At 36.6% G+C, this 22,222-nt stretch overlaps 1 protein-coding gene and 1 pseudogene across 1 annotated transcript in view; both read left to right on the top strand.

Annotated features, from left to right (window-relative positions):
- Window positions 1–1,621: 1,621 nt before the first annotated feature.
- Window positions 1,622–5,585, top strand: LOC105751126 (annotated as a pseudogene).
- Window positions 5,586–21,470: 15,885 nt separating this feature from the next.
- LOC100930140 (BRCA1-A complex subunit Abraxas 1-like) overlaps window positions 21,471–22,222 on the top strand; it is a 30,713-nt gene continuing 29,961 nt past the window's right edge. The window contains 1 exon segment of the mRNA XM_031944464.1: window positions 21,471–21,655. Coding sequence (XP_031800324.1) covers window positions 21,569–21,655 — 87 coding nt within the window. The 5' untranslated portion in view covers window positions 21,471–21,568.

Below are 22,222 nucleotides of genomic sequence, written 5' to 3'. Positions count from 1 at the left end.
AAAATAGACATCACAAAAAAAGCACACATCACAAAAAAATACATATCACAAAGCAAGCACACATCACAAAAGAAGCACACCACAAAATAAAAGCACACCTCCCAAAAGAAAGACACATCACAAAGTTGGCAGCACAGAACAACCACACATCACAAATTAGACATCACAAAATAATCACACATCAGAAATTAGACATCACAAAATAAGCAGACATCATAATATAAGCACAATCAAAAAAGAAGCACACATCACAAAACAAATAAACGTCACATAATGGACATCACAAAGCACACATCAATAAAGAAGCACACATCACAATAAAAGCTCACATCACAAAACAAGCACACATCACAAAAGAAATACAGATAATAAAGCAAGCACACATCACAAAAGAAGCACACATCACAGTGTAAGTACACATCACAAAACAAAGCCACATCACAAAATAGAAATCATAAAGCAAGCAAACATCACAAAACAAGCACATCACAAAACAAATACAGATCACCAAACAAGCATACACCAGAATATAAGCAGACATCACCAAGCAAGCACACATGACAATATAAGCACACATCACAAAAGAAATACACATCACAAAGCAAGCACACATCACAAATGAAGGACATATCACAATGTAAGCACCCGTCACAAAACAAATACAGATCACAAAACAAGCATACGCCACAATATAAGCAGACATCACAAAGCAAACACACATCACAAAAGAAGCAGACAACACAACATAAGCATACATCACAAAACAAAGACATGTCACAAAATAGGCAACACAAAGCAAGCACACATCACAAAAGAAGCATACATCACAAAATAGACATTAAAAAGCAAGCACACATCACAATATAAGCACCCATCACAAAAGATCCCACATCACAACATAAGCACATATCACAAAACAAAGCCACATCATACAATAGACATCACAAAGCAAACACACATCACAAATGAAGCACACATTACAATGTAAGCGCACATCACAAAACAAAACCACATCACACAAGAGATATCACAAAGCAAGCAAACATCATAAGCAAGCACATCGCAAAACAAATACAGATCACAAAACAAGCATACACCACGATATAAGCAGACGTCACAAAACAAAGATATATAACAAAACAAATACACAGCACAAAACAAACACATAACAAAACAGGCACTCATTACAAAACAAACTCACAAGGTAGACAGGAGGGGAGGGGCAGAGTATCAGGAAGGCTTCATGTAGGAGGCAGCGCTTGAACTGAGTTTTGAAAGAATCTAAAGATTCTTAGAGCTAAAGGTGAGGAGGAAGGGAATTCCAGGCAGGGAGCACAGCTTGAACAAAGGCCCAGAGTCTGGAGATGGAATGAGAGGCAGCTCCGTGGTCGATTGAGCATTGGATTTGGAGTAGGAAAGACCCAAGTTCACATTCTGCCTGATCCTTAATAGCTGTGTGACACTGAGCAAGTTACTTAATTGTTCTGTGCCTCAGTTTCTTCCTTTGAAAAATGAAAGCACTGGAAAGCCACTAAAGTCTTTTCTGGGATTTGGGATCTTAGGGTGTTTATAAGGAAGAGGAAGGCCAGTTTGATTGGAGCAGAGTGTGTGCAAGGGCATAATGGGCAGGAAGAGCGGACAGGTGGGTCAGAGTTACGGTGTGAAAGGCTTTAAATGCCAAACAGAGGAGTTTGTAGTTATCTTAGAAGTAATAGGGAGCCATTGCAGTTTAAAGTGATCGAATCATCTAATTCTAGCTTTTTATTTTTACAGATGACCTGAGGCCCACAAAGGGATTTAAGTAAAGCCACATCATGAAATCGGAACTCATGTCTGAGTACAATTCCAGTTCCGTGAATTCTTCCTTCGTGTCTATGTTCAAGGGAACACAAGTTCTGGGTTTCCAGCTGGAAACCTGACTAGCTGCCCGCTCCTCCCTGACACTGGCCGTTTTGACAAGAAGGGGAGACAAGAGGAGCCCTCATTGGTCAAGGGTGGGCTGGCCCCAGGCTGTAGAAACAAGTGAATGGGCTTAGCCAGTCTCTGTTCCCTTCCCTCAGAGTCCCACTGCTTTACCCTTCTATCTGGTCCCTTTTCCCTGCCCGCCCATGTCCTCTTTGCGCCATAATTAGAGTAAAAGCTGAGGAAAGCCGGCCTGCCCAGGCTCCCTTCACTGTCCTTATCAACTCTCCGAACCCAAGGCCTGTAATATGTCAGAGCCAGACTTGCTGACAGCCTGGCCCTGGGGAGGTTTAACCACTTCCTCTCTGGCTCTGAGGAGGCTGGACCCCAGCTTAGCCAAGCAATGCTGAGCAAGGGCAAGGGGATGTGTGTGTTTTACAAGTGTGTGTGCTATGTTCATATACATGTACATACACTGCATGGGATTGCACGAATGCATACAATGATGCAAATATATCTATATACACACACACACACACACATATATATGTATATGTGTGTACACACATGTACATATAATGGTAGTGGTGGCAAAAACTGGATTCATATTCTACCTCTTATGTTTATTGTCTTATGACCTTCCCTAGGCCCAGTTTCCCCTTCTGTAAAATGAGATTCCACTACCTGGCCTCTGAAATCCTGTCCAGGTTTCAATTTAAAGCCCTGTGTATGACCTTGGATAAGTCACATCATTTCCCTAAGCCCTCAGTTTCCTTATTTATGAAATGAAATGAATGGATGAGATGGCCTCTAAGACTCCTCCCACCTCTAAATCCATGAGACCTTGGGCAAAATATTTCACTTCCCTGGGCCTCAGCTTCCTCCTCTGTAAAATGAAGGGGTTGTGGTAGATTCATCTCATAGAATTTTATAGAATAGGCGGAGAAAGTTGAAGTATCTTATCTAATGATCACAAACATCAATCTAATGACCAATTTCAAAAATAAAAGATAATAATATATTTTTAATTTTTTTATAAAATAAAATATACCACTGATGAAGACGAAATAAGTTATTTTGCCCGAATATGTACCAATAAAATTAATACTCTAAGTGAAATGGAAAAATAATTACAAAATATAAAGAAGAAATAGAATATCTAAATAAATCGACTTGAAAAAAAAAAAAAAGAAATTGAACAAGCTGTCAATGAGCTTCCTAAGAAAAAAGTATCAGGACTAAATGAATTTATAAGTGAATTTTGCCAAACATTTAAAGAACAACCAATCCCAATATTAAATAAATTATTTGGAATAATTTATTCCAAATTGGAATAATAGGAATAAAAGGAATCCTACCAAACTTATTTTATGAAACAAATATGGTGTATGTATTGTATACATATATAAAACCATATTATACATACTTCTACTTATAAGTTCTTTCTCAGCAATTCAATAACATCTTCCTTCAAAGTTCCTTTGTAGTTTATTTGGCTTTTTATAACACTCAGAATAACTTAATCATTCACAGTTCTTTGAACAAGAATACTTTGCTGCATCTAACATTCTCTTGCTTCTGCTTATTTCACTCATTTCATGTAAGTCTTTCCATGGTTTTTTTCCCTAAAACCAACCTTCTAATTTCTTTCAGTACAGTATTCAATCACAATCATATACTGCAATTTTTTAATTCATTTCCCAATTTATGAGGACCCCCACAATTTCCAGTTCTTTGCTACTATAAAGAGAGCTGCTAGAAATATTTTAGAACATATAGGTTCTTTTCCTTTTTCCCTCTATTGGGTGCACACATAATTCCAGATTGCTCTTCAAAATGATTGGATCAATCCACAGTTCCATCAACAATGTATTAATGTCCCAATTTTCCATACCCCTCCCAACATTTGTCATTTCACAATATTTCTATCATTTTAGCCAATTTGACAGGCATGAGATGGCACCTTTTACCAAGAATTAATTTTGATCTGGATGTTAAAAGGTGAAGAGTAGCAGGATAAAAAGGAGGATTTCTGCCTGGGGAAACAGGCCATGTCCTTCCAGCATTAATTTAAATTCCTTAGGTCTCTTTGCCTGGGCCAAAAGTAGCAGTTCTAATCTGATGATAATAGAAAGAATCCATCTGCCAATTTGGACCCCTCTTCATTTCTTAATTCTTTTATGGGAACCAGCAGGACTCTGCTGATTAACAGTCACAATGAACTGAACAGGGACCTGTTTAATAATTTGTTTGTTCTGACCAAGGTCAAGCCTCTCTTGAGCTTTAAAACTGCTAATTAGGCCAAATGATGATGACCATGGTGGTTCTGAGATCTGTGGGGGAATTATCTAAACTATCTAAAATCCATTTAATCTGTGGCCTAAGCCACAGATCTTTCTTTGAGTCTCCAGAGGCATGTAGAGTCCTATAAGAACAATCTTAAGATAAAAATTAAATTAAATTAAATTAAATGACATGTGGACAGCAAGATGTACATACAGATGAAGTGGGTGAAGGAAATTCGAGTGCCGTGAAGTCATTTGTTTTAGGATGGCCTATTGGTTGCCACTTTCAGCTCTCTCGAACAAAAGACCAATATATCTTCTCCAGAGGTATATTGATGAAGAGGAGAGGAACCATCCAAAGAGCATTCCCTTAAAATCTTTCCACAAGACAGTGGAATTGTGCTCACTCCAAAACAATAACAATCCAGAATTCCAGTACAGTGAATAAAGTCATCACCATGGCCCGTCAATGTTAGGAATAAGTGGTTCTATAAAAGATGACCAGCTGTGGGTGAATTCTGGGAGAAAAGAAGCTCTATATCTACGAGTACGTTATGGAATTAAAATGGGCCACCTTCAAGACACTTTATTTCCGATGCGGGATCAAAGGACTTCATCTCCTTTGGACCTTCAGGTGTCTTTCCTCAAAGAGCAGCTGCCCCAGGAGATGCAATGCCATTTCATATTGAAGCCCACCCAGGTGCCTGCTTAGGAGCCAACCACTGTCGGATCCCAGCCAGAGGATGTTTAACTATCATAAATTGGGCTCTCACCTGGACAACATCTTAGTGTATTCAACGTTCTCATTGCCAGGACAGCTCTTTGCCCAAATCTGTTTTGGACATGCTTTTCTTCTAAATCAAAAGGGCCTCTCACGAATGGCATTTTCAGGCTATTTGGGAATATCAAATCCTTCAGAGATTTGAAGGGAAACTTAACTCGGAGACTGAGGTGCACTTAAAACTCTGAAACTATTTTTGTGACATCAAGCAGCTTAAAGAGTTTTCTTTGAAACATTCTAGGAAGTACTTTTTTTATCTGATCTCTTTGAACAGTGGATCTGCATCATAGATCAAAGGAATGATGAAGAGAAGATAAACACAGTTCAGAGGTTAATAGAGCAGCTTTCTAGAGCCAGTGTCTTTCTCCCACAGTGTTTATTTGGAATATTGCACAGCAATGTGCAACAATCTGCGTCCAATCAGATGTCTTTTAATCTGGCAGTGTGCTTTGCTCCCAGCATTCTTTGACCACCATCTTCTGCCAGTCCCGGGCTAGGGAATGAATTCACCAAAAGATCTCTCCACTGTACAATTTTTAAATGAAAAATTGCTACATATTTGGAGAAGATATTGCTTCCCTCTTGAGAGATATTTATTTCAATCATCTGTGACAGAGAAAATAGTATAGTGGCATTCTGCAATAATCAGCACAGGACCACTCCAAGAACATGTTAGTGGGCACTAGCATACTTGGTTACTTGTTGACAGCTGCAGTAGATGCTCCGAAAAACTGGAGGAAACACATGCACTGTTCTGAGTCCAGTATGGAATATCTGGACTATGTCACTTGTGTCAGGGAATTCTATCAGAAGCTTCATAATTACAGCTGTGTTGCTATTTTTTCCATTGAGACAAAGATGTTCACAATCACCTCAACCTTCACAAAGACAATTGCTTGTCTTCTCTAAGGGAAGGAGGGAGAAAATGTGGAACTCAAAATTTTGGGGGAAAAGAAAGTTAAAATTGTTTTTTACACATAATTGTTTATACACAAAATCAAATATTAAATAAGAAAAAAAAGGCTTCTTGTTCATATCCTTTGTGTTTTTATCCATACAATCCTTTGTACGTATATTATCTGTGACAGAGAAAATGACTTTTTCCAACAGCTTTAGAAAATGAACTAAATGATGATGTGGATGTTCCTTGCAGTGACATGATAAAGAAGCTGTGTCAGGACAGCCATAGTATGGGCTCTCACTGAGTGAGTGTGACTTGGACTAGCCTACAAATGAAAAAAAAAGTCAGCTGAAATTAAATATAAGCAGTTGAGCATATATTATATTATTATATATGTATAATAAGATTATATACTATTGTGTATTATGATTTATTATTAATCATGCTTAATTATATTGTTATTTGTTATTAATTATATATGTAAATATCGGTATAATAATATTATATATTATTATGCATATTATATATAATATAATATTATATATATAATCCTTTGTATTCTTATACCTTGTATAGATTTGAGATATGAGACCTTTATATGAGAAACTGTCTATAAAATTGTTTCCCAATTTTCTACTTTCCTTCTAATCTTGACTACATTAGTTTTCTTTGTACAACCCCTTTTTAATTTAATGTAATCAAAATTATCCATTTTCCATCTCACAAATGCTCTCTACCTCTTCTTTATTTGTAAAATTTTTCTCCTATCGTTAGGACTGGTAGGTAATATGTTCCATGTCCTTCTAACTTACACGTGATATTTCCCTTTATAGCTAGGTCACATATCCATTTTGATTTTATCTTGGCAAATAGTAAAGGATATTGGTCTATCCCTATTTCTGCCAGACTGCTTTCCAGTTTTCCCAACAATTTTCACCAAATAATAAATTCTTATGCCCAAAGCTTAAATCTTTACATTAAAACACAAGTTTATGGTAATCATTTACTACAAGTTTATTGTATTATCCCTGTGCTGTTCCACTGATCCACCTTTCTATTTCTTAACCAATAAAAGGTGGTAGTGCTCATAACTACCTAATAATATAGTTCAAGATTAAGATCTGGTACTGCTAAATCTCCTTCCTTTATATTCTTCCCCATTAATTTTTTTCATCTTTCATTTTTCTAATTAAACTTTGTTATAATTTTTTCCAGCTCAATAAGATAATTTTTGGCCATTTAATTTGGATGGTATTGAATAAGTATGGGTAGCTAGTTGGTGCAGTGGATACAGTTCTGGGCCTGAAGTTAGGAAGACTTGTCTTCCTGCGTTCAAATCCAGACTCAGACACTTTCTACTTGTGTGCCCTTGGACAACTCAACTTAACCTTGTTTACCTCAGCTCCTTACCTATAAAATGAGCTGGAGGAGGAAATGGAAAACCACTTCAGTATCTTTGCTAAGAAAATCACAAATGGGATCACAAAGAGTCAGACATGACTGAAATGACTGAACAACAACAACAAAAATTGAATATGTAGATAAGTTTCAGAAGAATTGTCATTTTTATTATATTGGCTCTGTCTATCCATAAACAATTTCTATTTCTCCAATTACTTAAATTTGTCTCTATTTGTATGAAGAATATTTTATAGTTATGTTCATGTAATTCCTGAGTTTATCTTTGCAGGTATATCCTCACGTATGTTAGGCCATCTGTGGTTATTTTAAAGATTTAAGGTGTCTACCTTTTCTTTCTTGCAGGTTTTGTTGTTGATTTATATAGCCCAGATTCTAAAACTGTGGTTTGCTATCCCACAAAGGATTTTTTAACTGAATGTGGGGGTCGTGAAATTATGATTTATTATTGGTAAATGTTTGATTTGTATACCTATTTTATATACCTATACACCCAGGGTCATGTAAAAACTTCTCAGGCAAAAAGGCGTCATGAGAGTAAAAAGTTTAAGAAGCTGTGAAATATAGAAACACTGATGACTTATACGAGTTTATTTTATATCCTGCTACTTTTGCTAAGATTATTGTTTAGGTTTCTAGATATTTCATTTCTAGAATTTTTCAAATATATCATCCTATCATTTTCAAAAAGAGATAGTTTTTTCCCTTATGGCCCATTCTGATTATTTCACTTTGCTTTTCTTCTTTTCTTGCTATTAGTATTTCTCATACAATATTGAATAATATCATTGATAATGGGCACCCTTGTTTCGCTCCTGATCTTACTGTGAAGACTTCTAGCTTATCCTTATTACAAATAATGTTTGCTGATGGTTTCAGTTAGATGCTGAGTGGGGATCTCCACAGACAGGTGTGAGTCTAGGCAGCACCACACATGAGGCCTGACCCAGTTGCACCTTTTGTGAGGGAGGCATTCAATGTTCACTTGGGGCATAAATGATAACACCTTCTATACATTGCTTTTCCATATGTGCAGTAGCCCTGGACAAGGGTCAAGAAACAGCTTTGTCTCCACCCAAGCCTGATGTGGAGTAGTCTTCCTAACTCCACACAAAGAAGGGCACTGAGATCCTGAATGGTTCTTGGTTTTACTACATGGTATGTTTCCTAGAAACCTAGAGCCATTTCTGAGATTTTCATCCCAATTTTTCTTACATCTCTTCAAACAGAACAGCAGAGAACAGTGGCGGCAGCAGTTCCAATGGATTCTGCGATCAGATCTCAGCCAATATGTGGCTGTTCAGTTTGGAGACAGTTTTCCATTTTCATTTCAGAAGAGATGCTTTCATTTGTACCAACATGGAATCTTAGAGTCTTATTCTTCACTGAGAATAGCTCCTGGAGTTAGAGGCCACCTGGTGAACAAGGAAGGACAGGGACCTCCTCCCTCCCTCAGGCCCCAGAATAGATGTCTGAGTATTAAAATGACACCTAGAAGGGCTGAATTCAGAAATTTGGGTTTGAAAACATAGCACTGGGCAAGCCACTTCTATTTCTGAGCCTCCTTTTACTCATCTCTAAAATGAAGTGACTGATGTGGATGAGCATTAAAGTACTTCTTTCCTCTGCCTTTCTATGCTTCTATTCTTTTAAAAATTTAAGTTTATTTTAATGTATTTATTATTTATTTAAAACTTAAATACAAAATGGAAAAGAAAGACAGAAAACAAAAATAACATTGTTATGTGCACAGCAGAACATAAGGGAGGATTTAAAATATGTAATAATAAATTGCCATTTCAAGAGAACCTTTATGAAACATGGCCTTGGGTCAGAAGGAGCCAGCACACCCGTGAGGGCAGAGGCAATGCATCAAGGTCACTGCTGATTGTGGACACTTGTAGGAGGGTAGAGCTCTTGGTTTGGGGTTTTAGGTCAGAAGGGAAAGCTGAAGTAAAAGCAGAGGCATCATCCCCTACTCCATGATTAGTGGTCTTACACTAATACCTCTTATTTAAAAAAAAAATGAGCCAGCAAAGAAGAAGGATCTCAACCATAGAAACTTGATATAGGAACAAGGAAGACCTGAAAATAAAAAAAGCTTCTACCCCAAAGAGTAACATCAAATGGCTCCCTGCCTAAAGAGAATTTATAGAACTCAAAAAGAATTTAAAAATCAAATGAGAGACATTGAGGAAAAACTAAAAAAAATCCAAAAAAATAAGATTATGAAAAATGTTTACCAACTAGAAAAGGAGATACTGAGTCTCAAAGAAGAAAATAACTCTTTGAAAATTAGAATTAGGCAAGGGAAAGCCAGTGAAGATATGAGACAAGAAACAACAAAACATACTATTAAAAAATGAAAAATAGAATAGAATGTGAAACACAAGAAAAACAACAGATCTGGAGAACAGATCAAGAAGAGGAAATATAAGAAAATTGACTACCTGAAAGTTGTGACCAAAAAAGAATGTTGACCTAATAATGCAAGAAATAATCCAAGAAAACTGTCCTGGAGTGATAGAACATGAGGGGAAAGTAGAAATAGAAAAAATCCACCAATCACCACCTCAATGAGATCCTTTGCGGATAACACATAGGAATATTATTGCCAAATTTTGAAACCCCCAGATTAAAGAGAATATTTTGCAAGAAACAAGAAAAACAATTCAAATATGCTCTAGCTACAATTAGAATTGTACAAGATTTATCAGCAATAATACTGATTAACAATAACAATCACAAATAATAATAACAATAACAAACTGAATTAACAATAAAAACAATAATACTGCAGGTCCTGGAATCATATCTATAGACAATCAAAAGAACAAGGTCTGCAACCAAAAATACCATATCCAGCAAAGTTATCTATAATACTGAATTAGCAAAAAGAAAAAAAATGAACATTTCATGAAGTGCAGTACTGAAAATTCAAGACTTACTATCAACCAAACTCGAATTTAATAGAAAATTTAACATATAAGAGCCAATGTCAAAGATTAATTTCAAGGAACTCAACATGGACAAATTGTTTATGTTTTCCCTCCATGGGAAATGTATACCATATGTATAATGTTGATATCAACATGCTAATCAGTTGGGGAATGGATGAATGAGTTATAGTATATGAATGCTATGGAATATTATTATTCTATAACAAATTTGGGTTTCAAAACATAGCAGTAGGATGATTTCAGAAAGACCTGGAGAGACTGGAAATGCTGAGTGAAGTGAGTAGAGAAGAACCAAGAGATCATTGTACATGGCAACAAGATTGTGATGATCAACTCTGATGGATGTGGCTCTTTTCAACAACAAGGTGATTCTGGCCAGTTCCAATAGACTTGTGATGGAGAGAGCCACCTGCACCCAGAGAGAAAACTGTGGGAACTGAGTGTGGATCACAGCATAGTATTTTCACCTTTTTTTTCTTTGCTTGGTTTTTTTTCTTTCTCATTTTTTTCCATTTTGATCTGATTTTTCTTGTGCAGCATGAGAATTGTGAAAATATGTATAGAAGAATTGCACATGTTTAACATATATTGGATTGCTTGCTGTCTAAGGGAGGGGGTGAGGGGAAGGGAGGGAAAATTTGGAACACAAGGTTTTATGAGGATGAATGTTGAAAATAATCTTTGCATATATTTTGAAAATAAAAAGCTATTATGAAAAAAAGATTTACATCAACAATAGGGTAGCAGGAAAGATTGGTGCAGAGTTAAGGTAAAAATAGTAATTATGTAATACAAATGAGCTGCAAAGAAATAATGGACACAGAGGCATTGGGGGGAGGGCTTGTAGTTCTGAAAACCTACTCACATTGGAAATGGGTTAAATAGACAGCACTACGTATACATTATGAAGGGTATAGCACCCTTCGAAATCTATAAATAAATAGGGGGGGAATGGATGGATAGAGAAGCAAAGGGTAAGGGAAGAAGACAAGGGAGGGATCCATGGGTGGGAGGAGGTAAAGTAATAGCTAGGAAAGTTATGGAGCAGAATTTAATCAAAGAGTCAGCAGGGATAGGAAAGATGTGTGTGTGTGTGTGTGTGTGTGTGTGTGTGTGTGTGTGTGTATGTATGCTTATGTATAAATCCACATATGTATATATAAATATATCTTTTCTTAACTCTAGCTTGCTTGAGGGTGATGGGGAGATGAAAAGAGGAAAAAAGAATAAAGTAAAAAGGTGCACAGCAGAGAACAAAAGAACAATTTACAGGAAGTAAAAAAAATGGACATTCATGAAGATAATTTCTTCTTATACTTTCTTGATCTGGTAATTTGTTGTTATATATTTTGAATCCTCCTTTTTGTTCTGCTGGGCATATGGCAGTGTTCTCTTTTGTTTTGTTTTATTTTGTCTTGTATCCCTTTTCTGTTTTTCTTTTTTCTTATTCTGTTTTTTAAATAAAATACATTTTAAAATAAAAAGAGAGCATTTATAATAATAGAATAATAGAGCAATAGAATATTGTATTCAGAGCTACCCATCTTTTCTTTGCTTCCTTGTAGGTTGTTTTTTGTTTTCTGCTGAATACTTTTTAATTTATTCTTTTCCTCCCCATCTCCTCCAAGTAGGCTATAGTTAAGCACAGATATATTTTATACACATACACATACACACACACACAGAGATCTAAAATAATAGTACTATGGCTGATATATAATGTAGATTTCTCTCTTTTGATTTAATCTTTTTTAATGTTGAATTTGTGTAAGATCAATGATTACTATCCCTACTGTTTTTTCTAATTATTTCTACTCCTGATCACTGTTAACTGTGTTTGTATGTATTTCATTTCTTAATCCTGCTATATCTTCTACTTTACTTCTGCCCATTAACTTGCCTGGCTATCACTTAATCTCCACCTCTGATTCTTTATGATATCATCTGATTGATTTTAGTCAGTGTATCTGTGTGTGTGTGTGTGTGTGTGTGTGTGTGTAGCATTCATATACTAAATAATCAGAGGGTTCTATGATCTATGATCTCATTGCAATGGCTACTTTCTAAAATTTAACTTATCAATCCCAGTTCACTTTGAAGGTGGTAGAGCTAAGATGATGGATTAGAGACAGCAACCCCGCTGAACTCTGTCAACATTTAAAAATTACAAAATATCACTGAAGGAAAAAATTCTTTAAAAATTGGAATTGAGCAACTAGAAGCTTCATGAGACATTAAGAAACAATATAATGAAGTGAAAGAAGAGAGAAAAGTAGAAGAAAATGTGAACTGTCTTATCAGAAAAACAACTAATGTAGAAAATAGATAAAAAGAAAAAATTTAAGTATTATTGGAAAGCCATGATAAAAACCATGATAGCCATGATAAAAAAAAGACACAAAAGGAAGAACTTTTACAATGGATGGGGAAACTGGGGGATGGACAATGCTTGCACCTCACTTTCATTGGAAATGGCTCAAAAAAGGAAGAATACATATACACACTTGGCTGCATCTAAAAATCTATCTTACACAGTGGGGAAATTGGAGGGGAAGGGAATGGTTGTTATCTTTCATTCTCAGAGGACCCAAATGATATCATTACGTTAGAGCCAAGTTTACAGTGTGATTAACCATACCTGATCAGACCAATACAAGTGCAGAATGCTCTACCACAAGTCAGCACAAATAGTCCATGGGAACACTTGGAATGGATTCTTTAAATTTGTGCATCTCATGTTTATTTTGAGCTAATTGAGTTTTGCCTTGCTCACAGAACACAGCACCATATCTGATGAGGGCATATGATGCTGTGTGATCCTGTGTCAGTATCTCCCATGTCACACAATCGATTCCTAAATTTTTGAGAGCATTCTTGTATCACCTTTTCTGACCACCATGTGAGTGCCTGTCACGTGCAAGTCCTCCATAAAATATAGCAAGTGTACATTTGACATTCAAAGAATATAGCTGGCCCATCGGAGTTGAGTTCTCTACAGTAGAGTTTGCATGCTTGTCATTTTAGTTCAAGAAAGGCCCCAAGTGTCTGATATCTTATTCAGCCAGGTGATCTTCAGAATCTTTCCAAGACAATTTTTTTTATTAAAGCTTTTTAATTTTCAAAAGCTATTATCAAACTGTGCATGCCCTTTGACCCAGCAGTGTTACTACTGGGCTTATATCCCAAAGAGATTTTAAAGAAGGGAAAGGTCAGACATGATTGAAATGTCTTAATGAGTAAAATTACTTACTGTAATATTACTGTTTAATATTACTAATTAATAATATTACTTACCTACTACATAGCTTCACTGTCCCTGCTTCCTTGATTATGGTGACAGGAATAACCCTAAATTTCATAAGGTTAATGATTTATCTTTTATTTTCCTTCAGAAAGACCAGCCAAGCCTCCTCTGTGTAAAAAGAAAAATTTGGATCAATGTGCAATAACTCAGCAAGGGATATTTAAAGGAATATTTAAATGTAAATATATCTATTTATATCTATCTATCTATGTATATGTATATATATATCTATGTAGATAGATAGATAGATACAGCAGCTTTCAACTTTCCAAACTAATGAATCCAGAGCAGAAATCATAGTTTTCTGAAAACCAAAATGTAATCAAAAAGTCAGTCATGCTTAGCTTTTAAAAATCATCAGATACAATAGGACTCTCTTTTCCTCTTGCTCCACTTTTCCTATCCCCTCTCTCTCTCTGTCTCTCTGTGTCTCTCTATCCCTGCCTCTCTGTATCTCTCTCTCTGTTTCTATGTCTCTGTCTCTCTCTATGTCTGTCTTTATCTGTGTGTTTCTCCTTTTCACTCTTACATACACTCAAACAAAAAAACAAAAGCACAGACACACAAGAGCAATTGAGTGCGTAAGCATGCACATCACACACAAGCACATGTACATACACATATACATACTGTATGTGCAAGAATGTTTGTGGCAGCCCTGTTTGTAGTGGCCAAAAACTGGAAACTGAGCGGATGCCCATCAGTTGGAGAATGGTTGGGTAAATGGTGGTATAGGAATATTATGGAATATTACTGTTCTGTAAGAAATGACCAACAGGATGATTTCAGAGAGGCCTGGAGAGACTTACACGAACTGATGCTGAGTGAAATAAGCAGAACCAGGAGATCATTACATACTTCAACAACAATACTATATGATGATCAATTTTGATGGAGGTGGCCCTCTTCAATAACTGATAAAATAAAAAATATTTTCTAAAAAATCCTAGGTAACTTTGGTCCCTGGCCTCCCCTTAGGTCAATATAGGGGGACTTCTCAGTTTTCTGGGGGCCTTACTTGTTGTTGTTTGATTTCATTTGGATAACTTCTTCAATTCAGACTCTAGGATATAATTCCTCAATTACAGTAATGATCCCATTTGGTGATCATAATTCTCTTTCTTTTGTTCCTCACCTGATATTGATGGTCAGTGGGATACCCAAGTTGTTTCTATTGTTATGCTATTCAAGGTATCTTTAATAGTCTTGATGAATACATGAGAAACTGCCTAATGGAAAGGGAGGTGTGGGTATATCAAGTCAGATGCTTTTTCCTTCATAGTCAACAAACAATAATAATATTCTCCGGAGAAGGAAATGGCAATTCACTCCAGTATCTATGTTATTCAAGGCAATTCCAATAGACTTGGATTGGAAAGTACCATCTGCATTCAGAGAGAACTACAGAGACTGAATGTGGATCAAAACACAGTGTTTTCACCTTTTTTGTTTGCTGTTGTTTCCTCATTTTTTTTCTTTCTTGTAGTTTTTTCCCTTTTGATCTGATTTTTCTTAGGCAGCATGAAGAATAAGTAAATTATGTTTACAAGAATTGCACATTTTTAACCTATTTTGGATTGCTTGGAACACAAGATTTTGCAAAGGTGAATGTTGAAAACTATCTTTGCATATATTTGGAAAAATAAAATACTATTGAAAAAAATTTCTTCAATTAAAAAAAGTAAAGAAAATCCCATGGGGTCACATAGAGTCAGACACAACTGAATGACTGAACAAAAATAACATCTTGTATACTCAGCATCTTTCAACTCTGTGGTAGTAAAAATGCAATCTCCTAGAGAATATTATTTGTGAAAGCTCAATTTGCTCATCAGCAATGCTCTTGTGTATGCTGTTCTCATAATTTTATTTTATCTATCATTTATCTATACATTGTTTAGCAACTATATGCAAGTTTGGAAGAACTCCAATCACTTTTTGACTAATAGATACACTAAAAAGTAAAAGCCAAAATTAAGAGTGTGGTCCAATGTGACAATCAGGTTCTTTGGAGGATGTTGGTGATGTCCTTTTATGTAATTTTTGTTCCTGAAGTGACTCACAACAACATAATACTTATTGACATAAAAGCTGTACTATTGACTAGACATCAAATTAAAAGATTCCTGATGAACAGTTTGTTCCTTTGTCATTGTTTCAAGATGTTTTAGGCAGTTATTTGCATACAGCAACACAATGAAATGTAGCTGTTTTTCTTTTTATTCTCCATTATAAGTTTTTACATCTTTATTGAAATTGAAAAAATTGTTGGAAATTGAAAATTGAAATTGAAATTGAAAAATCGAAAATTTTTGAAATTGGAAAAAACTGAAATTTTCGAAATTGAAAAATTTCAAATTGTATTTGAATACATTGAAATTGAAATTGAAAAATTTCAATTGAAAAAAAAGTTCTGTATTCCACTGATTATCTTTGTAAGTCTGGAACACTCAGGAGCAAAATGTATTCATTGTCCTTGCTGAACCCTTGGTGAACCTTTTTTGTCTGCCTGTCTGTCTGTCTGTTTAGCATTTAGTTCAGCAACCCTTTAAGTGATTAAGAATCAAGAATCAAGATCAGATAGGGTTTTATTTTGTTTTTTTGAAAGAGAACTCATTCTGGCACATGTCAGAAACCAAGTTCATTCTGTGTTTAAAAGTATTGTTGAAGCTCCAGAAACATGTAGAATTTTTGCCTTTCAAGATTCAGTCATACATTCAGCAATCATTGTAAAAATTGTAAAAATTGTATTGATATCTTTTGTTTTCTGTAACTCAAATTTCTCAATATATCCCTTTTCCCTCCCACTTTAAGAAATTCTTCCCTTATAATGCTATATAAAAGATTTTTAAAGGATGAATAAAGGGTTCAGCAAAGCTAACCAATATATTAGTTGAGCCTAATATTACATTTAGTCATCCATACCTATAGTCCCTCTCATCTGCAAAAAAGGGAAGGAGCTGCATTTTCATATTTTTCTTTTGGAGTCAAGCTTGGTCATTATTTAACTTCAATTTTTGTTATTACTGTTAATGTTTTCCATTTACACAAGAAGAAGAATTTATCAGCTATCTGCTATGCTCCAAATATTGTGCTGGGCACTGCAAATATATAAACAAAAACACAAGTAGTCCTTGCTATCAAGAAATGATCAGTTTTAACTCTGTGGTAGTAAAAATGCAACCTACTAGAGAATATTATTTGTGAAAGCTCAATTTGCTCATCAGTAATGCTCTTGTGTATACTATTCTCATGATTTTATTTTATCTATCATTTATCTATACATTTGTCTCTCTCTCTCTCTCTGTCTCTCTCTGTTTAGCATTTGTATTTATGTGTCCTTGGGCTGGGCTCACAAATACAATGATATTCACCTCATGGTTTAACAACCATGTCTATATATGTAGGGACTGTGTTTGGTAAGGTGGGGGGGTATATTTCCTTTTTTACATGTTAATTAGCTCAGTAAATCACCACTCCAGCAAACTCAAGATGTTATTTAATTAGCAAATTGTAATCAGGAAATTAGCACATAGCTCCAAGTCTGTGGTATACCCTGTGGGGGGAGGAGGGTTGAAAAAATGGATTAAATGTAAAATATAAATGGGTATTTCCTATTGCAATTCCTATGCAAAACATTACAGTTACCCAGGAGTGTGCATTAGCCAAGCTGGATTCAGCAATTTAACTTTTAACAATAGGTAGGAAGGAGATACTTAAATTTCATCAGATTGTAAAGCAGTTAGTTGGGATTGCTGATTAGACACTTTCCATTTCACTTCCCTTTTGCACAGCAGAATAGGCTGGGCCAATTCACTCATCAATGGGTGATCTCTCGAAAACAGAAGCCTCCCTTACCCCCATCCAGTTCCAACCTTAGATTTCAGGATCTTTTAAACCTCAAATTCTAGACACAACTTCCCTGCAATGTTCATTAGTTTGGGATAATCTAGGAAAGATCAAAGACCCAAGAGTCAAAGACAAACAAGACACTGGCATAATCCCCAGTTGATGTGAGGAATGACAGTGGGGTAATTATGATACTGGAGTAGAGAATTCTTACCTTCACTATTCATCACTGGGTCACATCATGTCATATGGAGAGTTCAACTGAGGGATCTGAGTCATAAGCTGTTTCTTTTTTCATTTAAAAATAGTCATTTTATTTGATATATTTATTTAAAATGTATATTTATTATATATATTTATATAGAGATGTATAATGGGATAAATTATCTTACATGTAAGAGGCAAGAAAATATATATTTTATTTTCAGCCCTGAATTTTCTCCCTCCTTCCAACTTTCCACTTAAAAGGCAAAAATTATAATACCAATTATACATATGGAGACATGCAAAAAAATTCTATATTAGACATGTTTCAAAAAATAAAGGGAAAAAATAAGTTTAATATGCAATCTGAGTCCCCTACTGGAGGTATATAGCATTTTCCATCATGATTCTTTAGAACTGTGTTAGGTTTGTATTGATCAGAGTTAACAAAACAAATCTTTCACATTTGGTTATCTTTCTAACATTGCTAAATACTGTGTAAATTGTTCTCCTTGGTGGTTCTTCTTTTACTTTGCATCAATTCATATGTCTGCTCAGGTTTTTATGAAACCATGTCCCTCATCATTACTTAATAGCACAATGATATTCCATCATATTCATATATTGTACCTTGTTCAGCTATTCCCCAATTGATGGTCGTCCAATTTCCAATTTCTTGCCCCCAAAAAAGCTGCAATAAATATTTTTGCACAAATGGGTTTTTTTCCCTGATTTTTTGGTCGCTTTGGAGTAAAGACTTGGTAGCAGTAATTTTCAGTGAAAGGATATGTACAGATTTACAGCTTTGGAAGAACATCATTCCAAATTACTCTCCAGAATGGCTGGACTAGTTCTTAGTCCAATCAATAGTGTGTCAGTGTATCTTAAAAATTAGAATTGGACAAGTGGAAGCTAATGACTGTATGAGATATTGAGAAAAGATATAACAAATTTAAAAGAATAAAAAATATATGAAAAATTAAAATATCTCATAAAAAAACTAATATGGAAACTAGATAAAAAAGAGATAATTTAAGAATTGTTGGACCACCAGGAAGCCACTGTTCAGAAAAGAGTCTAAACATCATCTTTTAAGAAATTATCAAGGAAAAATAGAGGGTAAAATGAAAATTCAAAGAATCTACTGATTGCCTCCTAAAAGAGATCCCAACATGAAAACTCACAAAAATATTGTAATCAAGTACCAGAACTCCTAAGTCAAGGAGGAAATATTGCAGACAACTAGAACAAAACAATTCAAATATGTTGGAACTGTAGTCAGGATAAGACAAGATTTAGTAGCTTCCCATGTCAAAGGAGCAGAGAGCTTGGAATGTGATATTCCTGAAGGCAAAGGAACTAGGAGTATAAATAAGAAAGTATAATCCTTTGGGAAGAAAAGTGAATTTTCAGTGGAAGAGAGGACTTTCAAGCATTCTTGATAAAAAGACCAAAAGTGAATATAAAATTTGACTTTCAAATAAAAGATTCAAGAGAATCATAAAAAGGTAAACTGGAAAGATAAATTATAAGGGATTCAATAAATTTAAATTATTTGCATTCCTACAAGGGAAGATGATATTTATTATAGTTCCCAAGAACTTTCTCATTGTTAGGGTAGTTAGATGTTGTATATACATAAATAAAGGGCACAAGTGTGAATTTAATATTTTGGGATGATATTTAAAAGAATAAAAATTAAGGAATAAGAAAGGAATGTACTGGGAAATGGGGGAGGGAGATGTAGAATGGGGTAAATTATCTAAAGAGACAAGAAAAACCTTTTATAATGGAGGGGAAGATGGGGGATGTGAGCAGGAATACTTTAATCTTACTTTCATCAGAATTGGCTAAATGGAGAATAATGTACAAACTTAGGTGAGTATAGAAATCTATCTTATCCAATAGGAAAAATGAGGGGAAAGGGATAAGGGAAAGAGTAGGGCTGATAGAAAGAAGGGCGATTTGGGGGAAGCAAACACTTTTGAGGATGGACAGGGTGAAATGAAGAAGAGGAGGATAAATGGGGAAAATAGAACAGAGGAAATTATACAATCAGTAATCATCACTGTGAAAAAATATTTTATCAAGTTTCACTGATAAAGGACTCTTTCTCAAATAGTCATTTCCCAACTGATAAATGATTAATGAATATACAGTCAAATTCTAGATAAACTCATCAAAGCTATCTATAGTCATGTGAAAAATGCTCAAAACCACTATTGATTAGAGAAATGCAGAATAAAACAACTTTGAGGTATTATGCCACACCTATCAGATTGCCTAATGGGACAGAAAAGGAAAATGATAAATATTGGAGGGGTTGTGGATAATTGGGATGCTAATGCATTGTTGAGGAAGTTGTGACTGATCCAACCTTTGTGTTTATCTATACCTACTTTATTTTTCCAGTTAAATCCAAAACATTTTTTTTTACATTTGTTTTCAAAACTTTGAGTTCCAGATCCCCAGTACTGTACAATCATCAAGGGTGAACGACTTAGCCATTCTCAGTAACATAATGATCCAAGACAATTCCAAAGGATTCATGATGAAAAAAGTTATTTACTTCCAGAGAAAGAACTGATAAGAGTATGAATACAGATTGGAGGAGCTTTTTAAAAGGAGAAAAAAAAAAACTCAGCTTTTTTTGAGGTTGGTTGTTGCTAGGATTTTTTTTTGGTCTGTGATTTTTTTAATTTCATAATTAATATAGTGTATGAGTGCACATGTATAACATATCAAATTGCTTGCCTTCTTAATTAAGGGGAACGGATGGAAGAGAAGGGGATGACTTAAAACTCAACATTCAAAATGATGAAGGTTAAACAGTGTTTTTACATGTAATTGAGGAAAATAAAATATTAAAAAAGAGATAGCATGAGATATTTCATTTAAAAATCAGTATAAATTTTATTTAAAATCATTATACTTGGGAGTTTATCTGCCAGGAAGAATTCAGGAACATGGTTATAAAAAACACTTTTTATCCAAATAAGATCAGATTTAAATAATGGGAAAAATAGTCCTTGTTAATGGGTGGGTCAAAGCAATATAATAAAAATTCGAATTCTATCCCACTTAATATTCCAGGAAATTACCCAATTAAATTACCCCAAATTTATTTCATTGAGCTAGGAAAAATAAGAACAAAATTCGTCTGGAAGAACAAAAGGTCAAGAACAGCCGTTAATGAAATGAACAAATGAAGCAGGTCTCGCAACACGAGAACTTAAAACTGTTATATAAGGTAGTGATTTTTTAAAAATCTCCGGTAATGGTAAGCATTGGAAGGGTGGATCAACCGAATAGAGTGGCTATACAGGACCCGGTAATGATCTTGGCCAAGAAAACCTCTTAGGGAGTATGGATGTGCTAGAGACCAATGCGCCGGCAACAAGTAATTCGGGCGGCCTTCGGTTGCTTTACCTGGGACAGGTCACTGAACCTGTCCCTCATTTCCCCCAGCAGCCCTTTGTACCCCACCAGAGCTTCTGTGAATCAGGCGGGGTGACCGAGGGAAACCTACAGCCTCGGACGAGGAAGGGCATTAGAAGGGGCTCCCGGAGGGCGGATGGGAAGGCATCGGGGCCCCCGGAGGGGGTGGGGGGGATCGGAAAGCATCGGCAGGCATCGGCAGGCATCGGCAGAGCCCCACCTAGTGCCGAGCCCGCCCCCGCGTCGGTAGCGGGAGCGTAAGAGCCCGTCCCACCCCCACCCGGCAGAGGGAGCTCTAGACCTCGCGCCGCCCTCGCAGAAAAAGGGAGGGCTGGACCTCGCGCCGCCCCCCTACCTGCAGAGGACGCGCTAGAGCTCGCGTCGCCTCCGTTCTCTCGCTGGGTGCTCACGCACCGGACCTGCGCTTTCTGAACTCACGTGCTCGCGCCGGCCGGAAGAGACGTGGGAGGAGGTTGGCGACGCGTGCAGTCTCTCAACGACCTGGGCCGAGAGAGGAGCGGCAGCATGGACTTCAAGGAGACTTCGGCGACGCTCTCGGGGTTCTTGTTTAGCGCGCTCGCTTTCCAGCATCTTAACTCCAAGACCGACACGGTGAGGCCGTGAGGAGTCAAGGCCACGGCCGGGGAGCGAGCGCCGAAGGGTGGGGGCGGAGGGGCGCCCATAGAAGGGGCGGGGTCCCTTGCTCCCTTACGTTTTTCTGGTTTTACGGAGGGTCTGCTGGCCTTGATGCTGCGGGATCCTGAAGGGTTGCATGGCTGGCTGTGGGGCTGCGGGATTCTCCGGGAGGCTGCGGGATCCACCGGGGCTGTGCGGCCGTGAGGCGGGGATCCTCCGGCGCTGCTACGGGATCCTCCGGGGCTGTGCGGCCGAGGGGCGGGAGGCTGCGGGATCCCCCGGGGGGGGGGGCTGCGGGATTCTCCGGAGCTGTGCGGCCGTGGGGCGGGATGCTCCGGGGTTTGGGAGGCCGTGGGGCTACAGGATCCTTCTCCAGACATTGCTACTAATGTCGGCCTCGGTGGCCGCGGCACTCGATTCCGACAGAAACTGAAGCCTCAGCGGAGCGTGGGGGGGCCTTGGGTTTCATTGTGCCTTAGAAAATCACATTTGAACATTCTCCGTGTTTTATTGTCTTTTTATTTATTTTGTCGGATATTTTCC

This window comes from Sarcophilus harrisii, chromosome X (assembly GCF_902635505.1).
Source record: "Sarcophilus harrisii chromosome X, mSarHar1.11, whole genome shotgun sequence".
NCBI classification, from domain to species: Eukaryota; Metazoa; Chordata; class Mammalia; order Dasyuromorphia; family Dasyuridae; genus Sarcophilus; species Sarcophilus harrisii.
This window is presented reverse-complemented; position numbering and strand designations above follow the sequence as displayed.